The following is a 21,510-nucleotide window of genomic DNA, read 5'->3' on the forward strand; positions in this document are numbered from 1 at the left end:
ATTTCCATGCAGGGTGCAGAGCGGCTGTGCATCAAGACAGCAGGGTGCCATTCAGAGCACAGGGTAGGCGTGTGATTCATGATTCCTGAAACTTCAAGCTCCTGGTCTTGGCATGAGATGTTTGCACTTAGAGACACCTTTTAATTCCAGTCCAATGCCAAAATATCATTTCTAGTCTAAGCAGACTCAGTACACACTTGTCACCTCTAACAGAGGAGTCAATAGGTTGAGTGATGGGTGGTGAAGGGAGAAGAATTAGAGGTAAAAAGAATTTTCTACACGTCAACTAAGTCTGCTTAATAATAATTCACAGGGCATTTCTGTACTTAACCTCTGGCCTATGAGCTTTCCAAATAAGCATGTGAAGGACAGTGAAAGCCCTGTGAAGTCATTAATCCTTAATGACATTTTGCCAAGTTGCAACTGAATCTGATGCAGTGAAACAGTGATGATCACTTGTTTACACCTACACTGAATGGCATCTGATTGCAAATCACAGGCACTTTTTATAAACACATTATATAAAAGTGCAGCTGACATCAAGTGCATGTGGTTCTCCCTTCACTGCAGTTCAAGCTTCACATGGATATAACTCTCCCCATCCTACATCTTCCCAGACCCACCACAGCCCAATGCGGGAAACTCTCTCTGCCATGCCACATGCCCCATCCCCCAATATCATCAGTCTCAGGCTCCCCACCTACCCCCCATTGCAGCCAATACGCCCCAGCTTCCCCCTCTCCCCTGATTTCCCCCTCTCCTACTGTCAATATCATAGGCATCTAGCTCACCCCTCACTCCTGCCCACTGCATCACGGCAGCTAATACTCAAATGGGACACAACTCAATTTGGCTGGAAATGGACTCATCCACCAATGATGGTCTGGGCTCAGGCATGAGGAACATCCATTGGCCAGGGTAGCAAGACAGTGAGCAGGTAGCAATTATGCACAAGCATACATCACTGTAACTGGGGTCAGGAGCAAATTACCCCAAGGAAAAAAGCTCCCCTACTCTTGTTGCCAGCCTTAACTAAATCAAAACAACAGCCAATACAATGACCAACTTGGTCCAAGTCAGTTTTCCAAAGTCTGAAAGTGATATCAGGAATGCAAAAAAATTCAATGTTTAGAGTCTGTGTAAAAAAATAACCATTTTCTAATCGCAATGTCAATCTTATAAACATCATCTTCCAACGCCCAAGTCCTTCTCATTTCACCCAGTGCCAATTGGAATACCTTGATCTCTCTGCTTCACCAACAGGGTTAGAGGTTAAGGTTAGGCTGTGCAATGTTGGATACTGATTTACAAGATCCCCTGTTCACCTCCTCAATAAGTTATGCTATGAGTCAAATCCATCACTTTTTTAGGACTGTGGTTTGCTCCTGTCACTTCTGCGTTGTGGACTTTAGTAAACTGGGAATTTCTTGTCTGCTTTCACTTCTAGATTCAAGCACCCACACCTCTTTACATTAGATAGCCTTCTGCCTAAGCATAGATGTTTGGGGCGGCACAGTTGTTGGCACTGCTGCCTCAGCGCCAGGGACCCAGGTTCAATTCCCGGCTTGGGTCACTGTGCGTGGAGTCTGCACATTCTCCCCGTGTCTGCATGGGTTTCCTCCGGGTGCTCTCCAGTTTCCACCCACAGTCCAAAGATGTGCGGGTTAGGTTGATTGGCCATGCTGAATTGCCCCTTAAGTGTCAGGCAGACTCGCAGGGTAAATACTTGGGGTTACAGGGGGTAGGGCCTGGGTGGGATTGTGGTCAGTGCAGACTCAATTGAGCTGAATGGCCTCTTTTGGCACTGTAGGGATTCTATGTAGCTCTTAATTGAGAAGCTTATGTGAGGAAGCAGGACACCAACAAATTGAAAGAAGGTGACATGGCAAATCAAATAGAAACAAACAGATTGGGTTTGAACCTACTGCAGGATGAAAGGCATTCCCGGGCAATAAACATGTTCTACAGTTCTGAGATAGTGAGGAAAAGCAGGAGACAGTGCAGTAAAACAGGAGCAGAAAGAGGAAAAGGATAGCTTGGAAACATCATTAGAGTAAACCCAACAACAGCAATGGCAACAGAAAAAACAGATCTGAAAAGAGGTTCATTATGTATTATGCTATACCGGGTAGAGTGCACCGGAAGCTCGAGGTGAACGGGGCAAATTAGCTGTCAGCCAATGAAGATTTATTATGTTCTAGGGAAATAGGACGTGCCTCAATATTGGAGTAACTTACTCGGCTAGTGTGTTGGAGGACGCTGCCCCACTAAAAGCAAGTACAACTAGTATAACAAACAAATGAGTCACTCAGATGGGAGCTGCTACCTGATCCACTCGTATCACTTCCCGGCTCATCTGTTCCTGAATCTGCTGTTGCTGGCAATCATTGCAGCAGTGGACGTGGGGGGGGCAAGGGTAGCCGATAGTGGAGCGAGACAACTGTTATGGAACACATCGGGCTTGGAGTATCTCCGCAACACAGCCCACTGAATCATTTAGCCAACCCATTCAAAAATACATCATGGGACTCCCCCTTTTAGATGGGACCTTAAACTGAGACTTCACCTTTCCTTTCAGATGGAAATTAAAAGATCAAGTGGTGCTAGTTTGAAGTGGATCAGGTTGAAGTGGATCATGAGAGTTCTCCCCCGTGTCCTGGCCATTAGTAGTCTCTCATCCAACATCACGAAAACAAATTTTTAGATCATTTATTATATATGGGATCTTTCTGCATGTAAACTGGTTGAAGCATTTCCTCTTCTACAACAGAGACACACTATACCTTAGTGGCTGTGAAACGATTTGAGAGTTCCTGGGGTCATGGAATACACCTAATAAATGCACATCGGACCTGGAAGAATGATATTTGAAGAGGCTACAGCTTCCCCAATACCTGAACGAGTAATTCAACCATTTTGTGGTTCTTGCCACAAATCTGCATTCTCAAGGTGAGGACAGAGTTGGGCTCAATCCCCCTTCCCAACTATCACATCTCACAGAGGAAAAGTGAGAACTGCAGTGGAATATGTCTGATGCTCTGAAACGGAGGGTAAACCTCTTACCGCACACTTGTAGAGAAAATTAAATTCTTTTCAGTGAAAGATCAAAAAGGCGCCCTCACCTGAATGACTGCACTGAACCAGCAAGTGTTTCCTACGTTCTTCAGCCCAACAGGACAACTCTCCTGTCGCTTCCGATCGTACGGATTTATCGAGTCACTCCATACCTCCCCTTGCGTCCTTTTCAAGCTCGCCTTGTTTTCTGCGATACTGGCTTCTAGCACTCTTAAATAAAAATAAAACAATATTTATTATAAGCTAATGTCTGGACCGTCCAATTGGAAATGATCACAGGCCTCTTCTTAATTCAGACAGCCACATCTTCAAGAATCAGTAAAGGATTTAAACAGCAGCAAACACAGCAATGCTAAAAGGAGAAGTTAAAAAATGCTGCCTCGGGAATGCACAAGTGCTAACTGAACATGGTCATGTCGTTCCTCAGCTTGCAGAGAAAGAGGTTGCAATGTACTCGTGTTTTGACTCCTTGAATTACGAAGACTTTCCCAACTACACAATTACGGATTCATAAAATGCTAGAGCACAGAAGGAAGCCATTCCATTCTTGGTCTCTCCTCTATATGGGGAGACCAAGCATAGACTGGGTGATCACTTTGCTGAGCACCTCGGTCTGTGCGCAATCACGACCCTGACCTTCCCATTGCTTGCCATTTTAACACACGATCCTGCTCCCATGCCCACATGTCTGTCCTTGGCCTGCTGCAATGTTCCAGTGAAGCTCAACGCAAACTGGGGGAACAGCATCTCATCTTCCGGCTCAGCACTTTACAGCCTTCCGGTCTCAACATCGAATTCAACAATTTCAGATGATTTTCTCTGCCCCACCTCGACCCTTTTGTTTTCATTCTATTTTATTTCATTTTTTACTGTTCTCTACCTTTTATTTCTTTATTGTCTTTCTTCATTTTTCTCCCCCCCCTACTCTTTCTCCCTACTTTATCTCCCCCCCCCTCCCAGTTCCCCTTCTCTGCATTCTACCTCTGTCCCATTTTCCTCCCCTCCCTCCCCCAACATCTTCATCTGTCACAGCTTACAGCTTCTCTGCCGTTTGGCCATTCACACCCTTTATTCTCTCTGTGGACAACCAATAGCAGTCTATTCCCCTGGTTTCTGTGGCTATGACTCATCTTTCATTCCCTCCCCCTGCAGTATAAATATCTCCCACTTTCTATGCCTTTTAGCTTTGACAAAGGGTCGCCTGGACTCGAAACGTCAGCTCTTTTCTCTCCTTACAGATGCTGCCAGACCTGCTGAGATTTTCCAGCATTCTCTCTTTTGGTTTCAGATTCCAGCATCTGCAGTAGTTCGTTTTTTTCCGTTATTCATGCCTCGCCAGCTCTGAAGAATCTGCCGATTTATGTATATTCAATCCCTCACCCCTCCCTCCCAGTCTCCCTCTGCTCCTGCACCCGCATTAAAATTGTCCCACTTCTCTTCAGTCCTGTGTATAAAACTGTCATGCATCTCCCCATTTCGCTGGCATAACTACGCTGTCGTCCGCCTCCTCCTCCTAAAATCTGTTATTTTCTTCTCACTGTTAACTACATTTCCAGTTTCATCTGTTCTGAACTGGAGCAACATCGAGGTAAAGCATTTCAGGCTGTAGGACGGCACAGGCCAATTTCTGGCAACAGATTTATGGTACTGCACAAGAAGCCCATTGCACATCTGGGTTGAGTGAAATATTTCTCTGTAGCATTAATGTCAATGTACCAAAATAAATCCAAATAATCAAATCAATAATTCACATAGCTTCACAAAGAATGTTCATCAGTACACCACAATATGTATACAGTCTTACTGTAAGTAAAAGTTTCTTTGCACAAAAGAAAATCACATTAGTCAGTATTACAAATGAAGCAACTCTGAATTATGAGTGAACACCATTCACCCAGTTATTAAGCTGTGGGGGATCGGAAACAGAGTTAGATTTTCAGCTATGTATAGAAATAGCACAATATGCACCAAAGTGAAGAAGTTGGTTTGTAAACACTGCTGCTCCTCAAAAATGAATATCATGGAATGGGTGCACTGACTGAAATCGCATCTATAGCACAGTCCACTAACAGCATGGTGCAAGCACGAGAGTGTAATCACTACAAAGGGACAGGCAATGGGAGATCAAGTGTATTGGTGCAAAAGTTCCTTATTCCTAACAACTTCCTTGGAAAATTCTTGTTCAAAGTCAGAACTGTTGCTGTTTGGGAAATTGAACAGTTTCCCCCTTCAGGATTGTGATGGCACGGAGTATTCTCGGATAGGTTCAGCACAAGGTGATGCAGATTTAATCTCTTTCTGCACTGCCCCCATCAAGCATTCTGGGTTAGCGTGTAGCAGAGATGTCCATTCTTTTATCTTCAGGTGTGCAGAGGTATATGATTGTATATAACACGAACAACTTGAAATCAAAATGCCTCTTCCATCCCTCCGAAACCAAATTTAACCCTCTTACCTTCACCCTTCAATATGGCCAGAAGTTGCAAACCCCCCACCTCAGCCATTCTCCAAAATAACAGATAGGAAATGAAAGAGTGAGACAGCTAACAGAAGTCTTTGAGATAGGAGCATTGAAAGAACTGTAAAGAAACACAAGCATTAGGTGCAGTAAAACAACTGGAAATAAGATAGGCAACTTGTGTCAAGCCCCTTACCATTAAGCAGAAAGTATGCACTCAATGGTCCTGAGTAAGAAGCATGACCTTCCACTGCCAATCACGAGTTCCAAACCCAAACCTTCCCAACAGCAATGATATCATGGCAAGTGCTGCCACTGACACCTCCATCACCTCTCCACACAACGCACAAACCAAACCAGCCACAATGTGGAAAAGTGCTTCCAATTTCCCATTCAGAATGAAGGAAAGACTTTAACACAATCCTGCCCATTATTACTCCAATGCTACCCCACCCCCCCCCCAACCTACTTCATTAAATCCTCTTTCTGCCTTCCATGTTTCATCCTATCCCCCACCGGGAGGGAGGAGAGAGAGAGAGAGAGGGAGAGTGTGTGTGTGGGTGAGAGAAGTGGTGGTGGGAAGAGATACACGTGTGTGGGGTGGGGGAAGTGAAGGCTTCACTGAGTCTTCGGACACTGGCATCAGGGAGCGGGAATGTTTCCAGAAGCAGTCACACTCTTCAGACTAAGTATTTCAGATCTGGTCTGTTGTCAGGGACAGAAAGCGTGACTAAGAGCGAGGCAGGCATAGGGATCCAGAGTCCAATAATAAACTGCCACTGATTGAGTTCTCCCACATTATCAGAGTAATTAATCAATAAACCAACACGTGTACGATTAAGCATTGGCCATCAGTTGAGTACGCTGCCTGGCCAAACATCATCTAAGTCAATTTCCTACAGCTCACTGCCTTCTGACCTCTGCAAATGTGTTAATCATGGTCATTACATCTCTTGCTTACCCTGATGTCAGATGCCACGAGTACTCAAGGAGAGTTAAAACATCAACTTGAGTGACAAGAAACACTGTAGATGCAGTTTCAGGGCTGAGAGACTGATGCTCCACATTGTCATCTCAACATTAGAAAACCAGAGGCTGCTCACATGTCTGCAGAAAGTTATGGTGGATACCTTCAGGTGTGAATGGTCTTGGTTGGTGAAGTCGAAAGTTCACATCCACGTGAAGGCAGCAAGCAAGGATGCAACAAGCACATTAACCTTGACTGCAGGACAGATTTAAGTGTAGGATTTAACAGGTGTGTGCACTCTTGGCTGAAGTCTTTGTCATCATCATGCACATGGAGATTTGTTTGGCCCGCTCATCTCCTTCTCAAGGGTGCCGGTAGACCTTCCCGAAAGGGTTTGACAACATTGAAAGGGTTTTACTGCACGAGGAGAAAGAGAGAGAGAGAGAGAGAGAGTGGACTTGAACTGTGTGCTGGACTGTTCTGAGGACTGAGAGAACTATCCATGACAAGCATCAGCAGCTCTAACAGGGCTCTGCAGGGGCTATGGAAGAAAGATGTTTACCTTGGCCAGGGTACAATTCATGACAATGAATGACATAATAAACCGTGAAACAGGGCTTCCTGACATTGTTTGTTGGGAAGCTTGATCTTTAACCTGCCTTTAAAGTCCAAGAGCAGAATTCCAGAAGTTAACACTGAACTCATCTTCCAGGCTGTCTTTGCCAATCTGATTCACCCAATCCACCTGCAGATTAAAATTACCCATGTTGTACCTTTCTTAATAAGAACTAGGAGCAGGAGTAGGCCATCTGGCCCCTCGAGCCTGCTCTGCCATTCAATATGATCATGGCTGATCTTTTCATGGACTCAGCTCCACTTACCTGCCCGCTCACCATAACTCTTAATTCCTTTACTGTTCAAAAATTTATCTATCTCTGCCTTAAAAACATTCAATGAGGTAGCCTCAACTGCTTCACTGGGCAGGGAATTCCACAGATTCACAACCCTTTGTGTGAAGAAGTTCCTCCTCAACTCAGTCCTAAATCTGCTTCCTCTTATTTTGAGGCTATGCCCCCAGTTCTAGTTTCACCCGCCAGTGGAAACAACTTCCCTGCTTCTATCTTATCTATTCCCTTCATAATCTTATATGTTTCTATAAGATCTCCCCTCATTCTTCTGAGTTCCAATGAGTATAGCCCCAGTCTACTCAGTCTCTCCTCATAAACCAGCCCTCTTAACTACAGAATCAATCTAGTGAATCTCCTCTGCACCCCCTCCAGTGCCAGTATATCCTTTCTCAAGTAAGGAGACAAAAACTGTACACAGTACTCCAGGTGTGGCCTCACCAGCACCTTATACAGCTGCGACATAACCTCGCTGTTTTTAAACTCCATCCCTCTAGCAATAAAGGACAAAATTCCATTTGCCTTCTTAATTATCTGCTGCACCTGCAAACCAACTCCTTGAGATTCCTACACAGGTCCCTCTGCACAGCAGCACGCTGCAATTTTTTACCATTTAAATAATAGTCCATTTTGCTGTTATTCCTTCCAAAACGGATGACCTCACACTTACCAACATTGTACTCCATCTGCCGGACCCTCACCCACTCACTTAGACTATCTTAGCCCAAGATCAACCATGATCGCATTGAATGGTGGAGCAGGCTCAAGGGGCCATATAGTCTACCCCACCTGTTTCCTGTGACCTTTGAAAGCTGCTGAAGTATCTTCAAAGGTAACACTTCACACATTTTGAGCCTTTCTGCACCATTCCATTATAAATAGCACAGTAACTGGCGTGTACTTATTATATCTATTTATATTCCACTGACGGGGCTGTTTGTGTTGAGATTGTGGATAATGACGGGCATTGCATACTTCCCCGGTTCATAGGCAGTTTCACTTTTTACTCTCACTTTTGATTCCTTTGCTCGTGTTCTCCTTTCAGTTTCTTTTCTTCTTTTTCCTGTGTATTTATTTTCCTTGCTGTGTGTCACCAGTGCTGGTGCTTTTCTCCCACACCATTCTTTGCCAACAAACCCCATTGAATGGAGTGTAATTCTGAGCTTTATATTTGTCATAATTTGCTTTCTTTTGAACCTTCGGCACAGCAAACAACCGGAAATAACTGACAGAAGAAAGCACCTGCTGCACAATGTAGCACTCGAGCATTCCCAGGGCTTTTGAGTTTCTGCATCCTCCTCCTCCCCATTTCAAAGAGTCAGATTGCTCGACAAAGTATGGAGAAAAGCCATTAGGAGCAGAAAGTTCCTCGTGTCAATCCTAGATCGCTTACCTTTGGAAGGGTGAAGAGAAAGTCTTGAATTTCTAGCATGTTTCACTTCCACAGCATGTGCTAAAGTAGTTTGCAACCGTTAAGTACTTTTTAAGGTGTACTCAGTGGAATATAGGAAAAGCAGCAGCTAATTTTCCCACAGCAAGAAAATCCACAAAACACAATTCTATAAAGGACAAATAATCTTTTTATGTGGTGATATTGGCTGAAGGATACATATTGACCAAGACACCAGCACGGAATCCCATCGCGGAATCTTTTGTACTTACTTGATAAGACAAATGGGGTCTCAATTTAATGGTCTCATCTGATACTGCAACACTTGCTCAGTGCTGCACTGGGTGCGTTTTATGTTCTGGTCTCTGGAGTAGGACATCAACCCACAACCTTCTGACGCAGAGGCAGGAGTGCTATCCACTGTGGTAGGGACATGAGAAAATAAATCCTGCAACAGTTCCTGCTCTCAAGCTCAGCTGGTGGTGACTCACTGCTTGAACAGTCTACTGGTGCCCACTGTTCAGGCTTATGTGAAGCATCTCCATTTGGAGCAAGACATTGGCATGCAGCTATTGATCAGGAGAAAGTGTCCCTGTATAAGTCCATACTTTAGGAGAGGAGGGGAAAGAAACTAGGGCAAAAATTAATCTTAAATGGCCTGTAACTCGGAGCTGTCAGCTGGTGCCCGTTTAGCCACGGCACTGTAAATTTCTCTTAGGTTTGGTTGGTACAGACCACACTTTCAATAATGCAGTTATATTTCAATCCATCACAGGATAATAGGTTAGAAATCTGCCTTCTTTGCTGACTGCCAGCACTTACTTGAAATGGGAAATAAAGTAGTAATACATTTTTTTGTGAAGTGCTTGGGGCGATCCTAAGGCATTGGAGGGTCCCAGTTTGGCTGAGAGAATTATAGGGTGATTTTTTGCACCAATCTTCACACCATTAAATATTTATATCGGAAGTATTATTTTAAATTCAACCTCTTTTATAACAAAGTCAGGTGTGGGACAAAGTTCACACCTGTTAACCTGATCATATCACTGTTTATGTTTCTTGCTCGTTTTCTCTCATACTCCAATACTACCACAAACTTTGCAGCATTGCATATCTTTTTCCATTTGATAGCATCCTTAAAGTCCTTAGTTAGCCATGAATCATGCATCTTTCTCAGTGTCTTTCTTTCTCAGTGAAATGTATCTTTGTTGAAAGTTATGAAATATCTACCCAAGCCCTTGCTTACCTATTTTCCATTGCACTTATTTGCTAAAGTACTCTGTTTGTACATTCTGTCCCTTCTTGTCACACTAGTTATTATCCTGATTGCCACCCTGCTTTCTTTTCTCTTTTTAACCTTCCAAATCTCCCATCATGTGAACTCTCCCCCTACTATTTCCTTTAAAGTGCTCATCATGTCTGACTTGTACAACATGCTAGTGGTCTGAGCATGATTTAGGCAAACACTGTCACAGCAGTGCAGCTTCCTCTTTCCCCAATACTGGTGTCAGTGTTTTATGAATTGAAGTCCATTTCTGCCACACCAATTGTTCAAATCTCTAATTTTATTTATCCTACACCAATTTGTTTGCAGGTCAGGTTGTAATCCATAGAATCCCTGCAGTGCGGAAGGAAGCCATTCGGCAAATCAAATCTGCACCTACCCTCAAAAAGAGCATCTTACACGGGCCCATTCGCCTGACCGATTCCCATAATCCCACGCATTTACTATGGCTAATCGATGTATTAGTAGGCAACGAAAGATGAAGGGATATTTTGATTTGGTTTGATTGTCTCATGTATTAACATACAAAGAAAAGTATTGTTTCTTTCACGCTATACAGACAAAGCATACCGTTCATAGAGTACATAGGGAATAAAGAAAGGACATGGTGCAGAATGTGTTACAGTCATAGCTAGGGTGAAGAGAAAGATCAGCTTAATATATGATAGGTCCATTCAAAAGTCTGATGGCAGCAGGGAAGAAACTGTTCTTGAGTCCATGTATCCATCAGATTCCCCTCGAACAAAACCATGTTGACTTGTTATAGTCAGGGTGATTTCCTCAGTGCATTGGTAAGACTTCCTCAATAATAGAACATAGAACATAACAGCGATGTACAGGCCCTTCGGCCCTCGATGTTGCGCCGACCAGTGGAACCAATCTAAAGCCCATCTAACCTACACTATTCCAATATCATCCATATGTTTATCCAATAACCATTTGAATGCTCTTAATGTTGACGAGTCCACTACTGCTGCAGGCAGGGCATTCCACGCCCTTACTACTCTCTGAGTAAAGAACCTACTTCTAACATCTGTCCTATATCTCTCACCCCTCAATTTAAAGCTATGTCCCCTCGTGCTAGCCAACACCATCCGAGGAAAAAGGCTCTCACTATCCACTCTATCTAATCCTCTGATCATCTTGTATGCCTCGATTAAGTCACCTCTTAACCTTCTTCTCTCTAACGAAAACAACCTCAAGCCCCTCAGCCTTTCCTCATAAGATCTTCCCACCATACCAGGCAACATCCTGGTAAATCTCCTCTGCACCCTTTCCAACACTTCCACATCTTTCCTATAATACGGCGACCAGAACTGTACACAATACTCCAAATGCAGCCGCACCAGAGTTTTGTACAGTTGCAGCATGACCTCCTGGCTCCGAAACTCAATCCCTCTACCAATAAAAGCTAACACACCGTACGCCTTCTTAACAACCCTATCAACCTGGGTGCCAACTTTCAGGGATCTATGCACATGGACACCCAGATCCCTCTGTTCATCCACACTACCAAGTATCTTACCATTAGCCCAGTACTTTGTATTCCTGTTACTCCTTCCAAAGTGAATCACCTCACACTTTTCCGCATTAAACTCCATTTGCCACCTCTCAGCCCAGCTCTGCAGCCTATCTATGTCCCTCTGTAACCTGCCACTTCCCTCCGCACTGTCTACAACTCCACCAACTTTAGTGTCATCCGCAAATTTACTAATCCATCCTTCCACGCCCTCATCCAGGTCATTAATAAAAATGACAAACAGCAGTGGCCTCAAAACAGATCCCTGCGGCACACCACTAGTAACTGAACTCCAGGATGAATATTTCCCATCAACCACCACCCTTTGTTTTCTTACAGCTAGCCAATTCCTGATCCAAACCACTAAATCACCCTCAATCCCATGTGTCCGTATTTTCTGCAAAAGCTTATCATGGGGAACCTTATCAAACGCTTTGCTGAAATCCATATACACCACATCAACCGCTTTACCCTCATCCACCTCTTTGGTCACCTTCTCAAAGAACTCAATAAAGTTTGTGAGGCATGACCTACCCTTCACAAAACCGTGCTGACTGTCCCTAATCAAATTATTCCTTTCTAGGTGATTATAAATGCTATCTCTTATAATCCTTTCCAATACTTTGCCCACAACAGAAGTAAGGCTCACCGGTCTATAATTACCAGGGTTGTCCCTCCTCCCCTTCTTGAACAAGGGGACAACATTTGCTATCCTCCAGTCTTCTGGCACTGTTCCTGTAGACAATGACGACACAAAGATCAAAGCCAAAGGCTCTGCAATCTCCTCCCTAGCCTCCCAGAGAATCCTAGGATAAATCCCGTCCGGCCCAGGGCACTTATCTATTTTTACCCTTTCCAGAATTGCTAACACCTCCTCCTTATGAACATCAATCCCATCCAGTCCAACAGCCTGCATCTCAGTACTCCCCTCGACAACACTGTCCCTCTCCAGTGTGAATACAGACAAAAAATATTCATTTAGTGCCTCTCCTATCTCTTCAGACTCCACGCACAACTTCCCACTACTGTCCTTGACTGGCCCTAATCTTACCCTAGTCATTCTTTTACTCCTGACATACCTATAGAAAGCTTTAGGGGTTTCCTTGATCCTACCTGCCAAAGACTTCTCATGTCCCCTCCTGGCTCTTAACTCTTTCTTTAGGTCCTTCCTGGCTAACTTGTAACTCTCAAGTGCCCTAACTGAGCCTTCACGTCTCATCTTAACATAAGTCTCCTTCTTCCTCTTCACAAGAGATTCAACCTCCTTAGTAAACCACGGTTCCCTCACACGTCTGCTTCCTCCCTGCCTGACAGGTACATATTTATCAAGGACGTGTAGTAGCTGTTCCTTGAACAAGTTCCACATTACAATTGTGCCCATCCCCTGCAGTTTCCTTCCCCAACCTATGCCAGCTAAATCTCACCTAATCGCATCATAATTTCCTTTCCCCCAGCTATAACTCTTGCCCTTTGGTATATACCTATCCTTTTCCATTGCTAAAGTAAATGTAATCGAATTGTGGTCACTGTCACCAAAGTGCTCCCTTACCTCCAAATCTAACACCTGGCCTGGTTCATTACCCAGTACCAAATCCAATGTGGCCTCGCCTCTTGTTGGTCTATCTACATACTGTGTCAGGAAGCCTTCCTGCATACATTGGACAAAAACCGACCCCTCTAAAGTACTCAAACTATAGCTTTTCCAGTCAATATTTGTAAAGTTAAAGTCCCTCAGTACAACTACCCTGTTACTTTCGCTCCTATCCAGAATCATCTTTGCAATCTTTTCCTCTACATCTCTGGAACTTTTCGGAGGTCTATAAAAAACTCCCAACAGGGTGACCTCTCCTTTCCTGTTTCTAACCTCAGCCCAAACTACCTCAGTAGACGAGTCCTCATCGAATGTGCTTTCTGCCACCGTAATACTGTCCTTGACTAACAATGCCACAACTCCCCCTCTTTTACCACCTTCCCTGCACTTACTGAAACATCTAAACTCCGGAACCTGCAACAACCATTCCTGTACCTGCTCTATCCATGTCTCCGAGATGGCCACAACATCGAAATCCCAGGTACTAACCCACCTTATTCCGGATGCTCCTGGCGTTGAAGTATACACACTTCAAACCGCCTGCCTGCCTGCCAGTACACTCCAGTACACTTGCAGATTTCAGCATTTTCCCAACAACTAATGTTAGGCTAATTTGCCTGTAGTTTCCCCGTTTTCTCTCTCCCTCCTTTCTTGAATAGTGTAACATTTGCTAACTTCCAATTTGACGGGACCATTCGCAACACTGAGGAATTTTGGAAGATCATAACTGGCACATCCACTGTTTCTGCAGTTTTCTCTGTAGAGCTCCAGGGTGTATCCATCGGTTCCTGGGATTTGTTGGATTTTAGTCCCTTAAATTTCGCCAATACCTTTTGCTGATAGGAATTTAATTTCCTCCATTTTAGCCTCCAGGTCACCATCTATTTCTGATAAGAAACTTGTGTTTTCGACTCGAAATATTTGTTCAACACCTCCGTCATTTCCTCATTCCCCATGATAATTTCTCCTGTCTTTGCTTTCAAGGTAATCATTACTTCAGCTACTCTCCTTTCTCTATATTTGTATAAACTCTTACAATCTATATTTTATATTTCGGGATAGTTTACCCGCATACTATTTTCCCCTTTTTAGTGGCCAACTTTTTGGTGGCCCTTTGCTGGTTTCGAAAATACTCTCAAACCTCAGACTTGCTCCTGTTTGTTGCAACATTTAAGCCTCTTCTTTTAACTAACTTTTCGAATGTGCTGCAGACAGGTCTCCCTTGCTGAGTTTTTGTTCTTCAATGCTTAACTTCCTCCTACAGTAATATACTCATATTGAACCAACTACTGCCAGTTGATTGGTCAGATAACTGCCACTTCCAGGCAGCTCCATTTAACAAGGCTATTAAACACACTTCACGGTTCAAAGTTCTGTGTCAGACCTTGACACTTGGTCAAAATTTACATTTAGGGAAAAAAACTTATCAGAACCTACCGCTTGAAGCAAATTCCCAACTACTCATTCCAGTGTGACCTTAGCTCCATGCGTCCTCTTACTCCACAAGGAAGCTACTGTGAGGGGCAGTGTGAACTGTGACAGATCATTCTTACTTCATGGACAAAGTTTTATCGGTTGTATTGGGCAGGGGGGTTGTTAAAAAAAGATGCAAAACTATAAACCTTTCAGGAGAGCGACTTCTTATATAAATTCATGAGTTAGAATCAATTTTTATTCGTTCATCGATTTCAGATCCTTTTCCCTTTTTAGTTGTAATATTATACAATCTCACTGTGAGGAAGCTATCATGACTGTGCACTGTTTGAGAGCACATTTCCGCTCCATCTGACGAAGGAGCAGCGCTCCGAAAGCTTATGGTATTTGCTACCAAATAAACCTGTTGGACTTTAACCTGGTGTTGTTAAAACTCTTACTGTGTTCACCCCAGTCCAACGCCGGCATCTGCACATCACCACTTTTTGGAAACAGGGATCCAATGAATCCCACTCTCCTACTCTTTCGGTACGGTGGCACAGTGGTAGCACTGCTGCCTCACATTGCCAAGGACCCAGATTCAATTCTTGGCTTGGGTCACTGTCTGTGTGGAGTCTGCATGTTCTCCCCGCATCTGCGTGGGTTTCCTCCGGGTGCTCTGGTTTTCTCCCACAGTCCGAAAGATGTTTTGAATAGGTGCATTGGCCATACTAAATTCTCCCTCGGTGTACCCAAACAGGCGCTGGAGTGGGGTGACTAGGGGATTTTCAAAGGAAAATAAAGTTTATTTATTAGTCACAAGTAAGGCTTACATTAACACTGCAATGAAGTTACTGTGAAATTCCTCAAGTCGCCACAGTCCAGCGCCTGTTCGGATCAATGCACCTAACCAGCATGTCTTTCAGAATGTGGGAGGAAACTGGAGCACCCGGAGGAAACCCACGCAGACACGGGGAGAACATGCAAACTCCACAAAGACAGTGACCCAAGCTGGGAATCGAACCCGGGTCCCTGGAGCTGTGAAGCAGCAGTGTTAATCACTGTGCTACCGTGCCGCTCCACAGTAACTTAATTGCAGTGTTAATATAAGCCTACTTGTGACACGAATAAATAAACTTTAAAAACTTTCCCTACAGTCCTGCAATGTTTCCAGTTCAAGTATATCTCCAAGTTACTATTGAATCTGCTTCTCATCCGTTTAGGAAGTGCATTACAGATCATTGCTCGCTACATTTTTAAAAGCTCATCTAGTCTCTGATTCTTCTTGCCAATTATCGTAAGTCTGTCTCTTCTGGTAACCAATTATCTTTTCAGTAAAAACAGTTGCTCTCTATCTGCACAATTTTGAACAACTCTGTTAAGTCCCTTCCTAAACTTCTCTGTTCCAAGGAGAACAAATCCAGATTCTCCAGTCGTTCCACCTAACCAAAGTGCCTAATCTGTGTACCATCTAGTAAATCTCCTCTGCACCCTCCCATAGATCTCAACATAAGACCATAGGAGCAGAATTAGGCCACTCGGCCCATCGAGTCTGCTCCTCCATTCAATCATGGCATATATGTTTCTCATCACCATTCTCCTGCCTTTCCCCCATAACCCCTGATCGCCTTATTAATCAAGAACCTATCTATCTCAGTCTTAAAGACACTCACTGACCTGGCCTCCACAGCCTTCTGTGGCAAAGAGTTCCACAGGTTCACCACTCTCTGGCTGAAGAAATTCCTCCTCATCTCTGTTTGAAAGGATCATCCCTTTAGCCTGAGGCCCTGAGTTTTTCCCTACTAGTGGAAACATCCTCTCCACGTCCACTCTATCCAGGCCTCGCAGTATCCTGTAAGTTTCAATAAGAACCCCCCCCTCATCCTTCTAAACTCCAACGAGTCCAGACCCAGAGTCCTCAACGGTTCATCATACGACAAAACTCTTCATTCCAGGGATCATTCTTGTGAACCTTCTCTGGACCCTTTCCAAAGCCAGCACATCCTTCCTTAGATATGGGGCCCAAAACTGCTCACAATACTCCAAATAGGGTCTGACCATTGGAGAAAGACCACGTCTTTCTGGAGTATGGTGCCCAGAATGGGACACAATTCTCCAGCTGAAGCTGAACCTGTGATTTATAAGATTTAGCACAAGCTCCTTGCCCTTGTGCCCTATCCCTCTACTTGTAAAGTCTTATATATGCTTTTTGTGTACATCCAAGGTTCTGGGTAAAGCATTTGCTGAGGCAGATTGCGAAGACAATACAGTGGTCAACAACCGAACCATGTAAACTGATCTCAAGAAAGCAAAATGGTCATTCTTGTAAATTTTCACACGGATACTTTCTCAGTTGTATTTCAGCAGGACATAATGATACACGATCAAAATTCCTACATAATATGAGCAAAGAGCATTCAACACTATAATTATAGGTTTTATCCTTCCAAAACGCAAACAAATCTGGACAGCATGTGTTTTGGACAGTGCGATACCATAATAAAGTGCCGTTGGTTACAAGTCTGTTGGTTGCAATGGAAGGAGTGAAAACAATTTTGAAATGATCAGAATATCCCTCAAGGAATGTGATGGTTTAACTGAAGTTTGTCCCCAACAGCATACCAAAACCAAAGCACTAAACAAGCATAATGATAATAATGCGAATGCCACACACGCTCAAATCTGAATGGAAGGAAGCAAAAAGAGCGAGGCACCAAGAGTGAGCAGAAGATGGAAAAATTTGAAATGAAAATCTTTTTTTAAAGTTTGAAATATTTGTAGATAACTCGGAGGAAATGGAGCATGAGCCAATGTCAGCAAACACTGTCGTCATCATGAATCATGAGGTGTCAGGTACAGCAGGGTTGGATGAACAGTACGGCTGCACGTTGCTTTGCTGAGCAATGTCAATCACGTGATGGGACCCAGCCTCAAACTACCTTTCAAACAGCAGCCTCCTTGATGGAGGTCCATCCTTCTGCGTAGAACTAAGTACAGGCTTTGCTGTGGCTCCTGCTTACTGGGAACAGATCTTGGAAATTAACTAAACTCCTTTCAAATAGACCCTTTAAGCCAGTTTACAGAATAAAGTTTCATTTCCTCAGTAGGGAAGTATAACTAGACCACAAGAGGTGAAAGACTCACTGCCCGAGCTGCAATTTGATTTGTGGCCATATTTCTTACGATTATAGTATATCTGGAGATTAACTATATCTTGATTCACAAATTTCAGTTATCCTGCGCATCATCCTTTACTTTTGACAGCCACATTTCTTTCCCTAGTCCCTTCCTCGTTTCCCATATTACCACAGTGACTACACTTCAAAAGGACTTGTAAAGTATTTTGGGATGTTGTTAAAGGCACTGAAAATGCAAATCGCTCTCTTTCCTTCAGATGATGTGAAGACGCCGGCGTTGGAAAGGGGTGAGCACATTAAAAAGTCTCTCAATATTAGGTTAGAGTCCAACAGATTTATTTGGAATCACAAGCTTTCACCTGAGGAAGGAGCAGCACTCTGAAAACTCATGATACCAAATAAACCTTTTGGACTTTAACCTGGTGTTATGAGACTTCTCACTGTTTCCTTCAGATGCTCAGTCCACATTGCTGTGCATCTCCACCAACTTCTGTTTTTGTTTCACAATGATTACATTTGTTAACACAATCACAGGAATCGCAATCTACCTAGTTCAAAACCGACCAAAGGAAGCTACCTTTGTGATTTATCAGCATTTTAACCTCTTCCATAGCCTATCATAGCCTCTTTGTCTCTAACAAGGCTACTGGATCAATGCTTTCCAGAAGCTTCTTCTTTGAGGTTCAGCCTTCCCTCTACACTCTAAGTAATGATATGATTGCTTTTCGCAATACTTCTCACTCTGATTCATTTCTTCCAGGGACCTGCATAGTATTCCCAATTGCCATCTTCAGGTATCAAATGTTTCAGATCAGTGTCCTAATTTACTTATGATCCTCTCTTATTCTACAAGAACATGCAAAAACACAAAAGAACAGAAAACATAGGCCACACAGTCCATCGAGCCTGTTTTGCCATAACCATGGTTGATTTTGGACTTCAAAGCCACTTCCCCACCCACTCCCCATATCCCTCAATTCCCCGACACAACAAAAACTGCCTATCCCAGCCTTAAATATGTTCAACAATGGAACATCCACAGCCCTCTGGAGCAGAGAATTCTCCAAATTCACAACTCTTTGAAGTAATTTTCCCTCATCGCGGTGCTAAATGATCGGCCCTTTATCCTGAGACTGCGTCCCCATGTTTGAGATTCTCCAGATCCTACCTGTGTTGTATAGGTGGAAAACTTGTGTGAAACCCACTGCACACGGTCCTGCCCTTCCCTCAAATGGAGTTCACAGGTGTTTCTGCAGCAGTTTATTACATAGTGAAATGCTGTGGGGCAGCTTGGTTTTTAGTTGAAGGTGAGATTGCAAGATATATCCATTTTAATGACATCGAGTCAATTAGTATAGTATCCTACACCGTGAGCCTTAGTTGCTCAATATATTACGCTGATCTTTCTCTATACCCTAGTTATGACTGTAACACTATATTCTGTACCATCTCATTTCCTTCTCTATGAACAGTATGCTTTGTCTGTATAGTGCGCAAGAAACAATACTTTTCACTGTATACTGATACATGTGACAGTAATAAATCAAATACCAAAATTCCCCTCTAGAGCCCCCTCTCTGGAATCAACTCGACAACATTCCAAAAGCTCTGCACTCTTCCAATTCGAGCACCTTGACCATCCCAGATTTTAATCTCTCCATCAGTGATGTCCATGACTTCTGCTGCCTTGGTACTAAACTCTGGAAATCTTTGTGCCTCTCTCTTCTCATTTTAAGACACTCCTTAAAACATCCCTCTTTGACATTTGGTTATCTGCCCTAATATCTCCTTTCATGGCTCAGTATTAAATTCTGTTTGCGAATCACTCCTGTGATGTACCTTTGAATCATAGAATCCCTACAGCACAGAAGGAGGCCATTCAACCCATCGAGCCTGCATCGACCACAATCCCACCCAGGCTCTATTCCCGCAACCCCACATATTTACCCTGTCAACCCCCTGACACTGAGGGGCAATTTAGCATGGCCAATCAATCTAACCTGCACATCTTTGGACTGTGGGGAGGAAACCGGAGCAGCCGGAGGAAACCCACGCAGGCACGGGAAGAACATGCAGGCTCCGCACAGACAGTGATCTGAGGCTGGAATCGAACCCGGGTCCCTGGCACTGAGGCAGCAGCGCTAACCACTGTGCCACCATGCCGCCCCTAACTGTGTTTAAATTACTCTCTGTACAAGTTGTTGTTGCTTTTGAATGGCCACAGCCTTCTCCAATTCCCACACACAGTTCTGGCAGTGACCCAATTTGAATTTTGTCATAAACTCAGTCAGTGAATAGTCCTTTCACACATAATTGGACAGTCCACTGAGCAGCTAATAAGACTGTAATACAATGAGTGAGCAGCTGAGCACTAAAGGTAGATATCGCTGGGCTGTCACGGTATTACATCACACGGGCTTTAGTAAACAGAGGATTGTTTAAGCCAAACCTTCAAGCAAAAGCTGGATTAAAATTGAACTGTTGGTAAAAGAAAGTGCAGAAATTCATAATGCCTCTTTCTCAGCAAGCAAGAAAATCCAAATCAGAAAAAAATTAAATTTCTGTAGAGCCTTTCATGACGCGAGTCCATCTGGAAAACACTGTACAGTCAATGAAGTACTTTTGAAATTCAGTCACTGTTGTTACATATGAAAGTTGGCAGCCGATTTGAACACAGCAAGATCCCACAAACAGCAATGAGATAATGACCAGATACGTTGTCTTCAAGTCATGTTAGTTGAGAAATAAATACTGGCCACGACAACCGGGATAATGCCCCAGGTCTTTTTTTGCAAATCTTTTACATCTAGCCAAGGGGGCAGATATTTTTTTCTTTATTCTTCCAAAGATGTGCAGGTTAGGTGGATTGGCCATGCTAAATTGCCCCTTAGTGTCCCAAGGTCTGTAGGTTAAGGGGATTACAGGAGCAGGGATGTGTTGTTGCAATTATACAGGGCCTTGGCGAGGCCACACCTACAGTATTGTGTACAGTTTTGGTGTCTCCTTTTCTGAGGAAGGATGTTCTTGCTCTCGAAGGAATGCAGCAAAGGTTTACCAAGCTGATTTCAGGGATGGCGGGACTGGTGTATGAGGAGCGATTGACTCGGTTAGGATTGTTTCCACTGGAGTTCAGACGAGTGAGGGGGGAATCTCAAAGAGACTTATAAAATTCAACAGGACTAGACAGGGTAGATGCAAGGAGGATGTTCCCGATGGTGGGGGAGCCCAGAACCAGGGGTCACAGTCTGAGGATTCAGGGTACACCATTTAGGACAGAGGTGAGGAGACATTGCTTCACCCAAAGAGCGGTGAGCCTGTGGAATTCATTACCACAGGAAGTAGTTGATGCCAAAACATTGAATGTATCCAATAGGCGGCTGGATATAGCACTTGGGGTGAATGGGATCAAAGGTTATGGGGAGAAAGCAGGATTAGGCTATTGAGTTGGATGATCAGCCATGATCGTAATGAATGGTGGATCAGGCTCGAAGGGCCAAATGGCCTCCTCCTGTCCTTATCTTCAATGTTTCGATGTTTTTATGAGCAGGATAAATACATGGGGTTACTGGGATAGGACCTGGGCAAGATGCCCTGTCTGAGAATCGGTGCAGACTTGATGGACCGAATGGCCTCCTATGCTGTAGGGATTCTATGATGTGGGTGTCGCTGGCAAAGCGACCACTTGTTGCCCATCCCTAATTGCCCTTGAACTGAACATTTTGGGAAATAGTTAAGAATCAACCACATTGTGTGGGCCTGGAGTCACATGA

General features: G+C 43.8%; 1 protein-coding gene across 1 annotated transcript in view; it reads right to left on the reverse strand.

Moving 5' to 3' along the window:
- Positions 1 to 2,308: 2,308 nt before the first annotated feature.
- Positions 2,309 to 21,510, reverse strand: part of LOC144506097 (ubiquitin carboxyl-terminal hydrolase 25-like) — a 59,831-nt gene continuing 40,629 nt past the window's right edge. Inside the window, exons 5-6 of the mRNA XM_078231913.1 lie at positions 3,123 to 3,285; positions 2,309 to 2,440 (exon numbers count right to left, since the gene is read on the reverse strand). Of these exons, the coding sequence (XP_078088039.1) occupies positions 2,309 to 2,440; positions 3,123 to 3,285 (295 nt within the window). The remainder of the gene's footprint in view (positions 2,441 to 3,122; positions 3,286 to 21,510) is intronic.

The sequence above is a fragment of the Mustelus asterias genome, chromosome 17 (assembly GCF_964213995.1).
Source record: "Mustelus asterias chromosome 17, sMusAst1.hap1.1, whole genome shotgun sequence".
NCBI classification, from domain to species: Eukaryota; Metazoa; Chordata; class Chondrichthyes; order Carcharhiniformes; family Triakidae; genus Mustelus; species Mustelus asterias.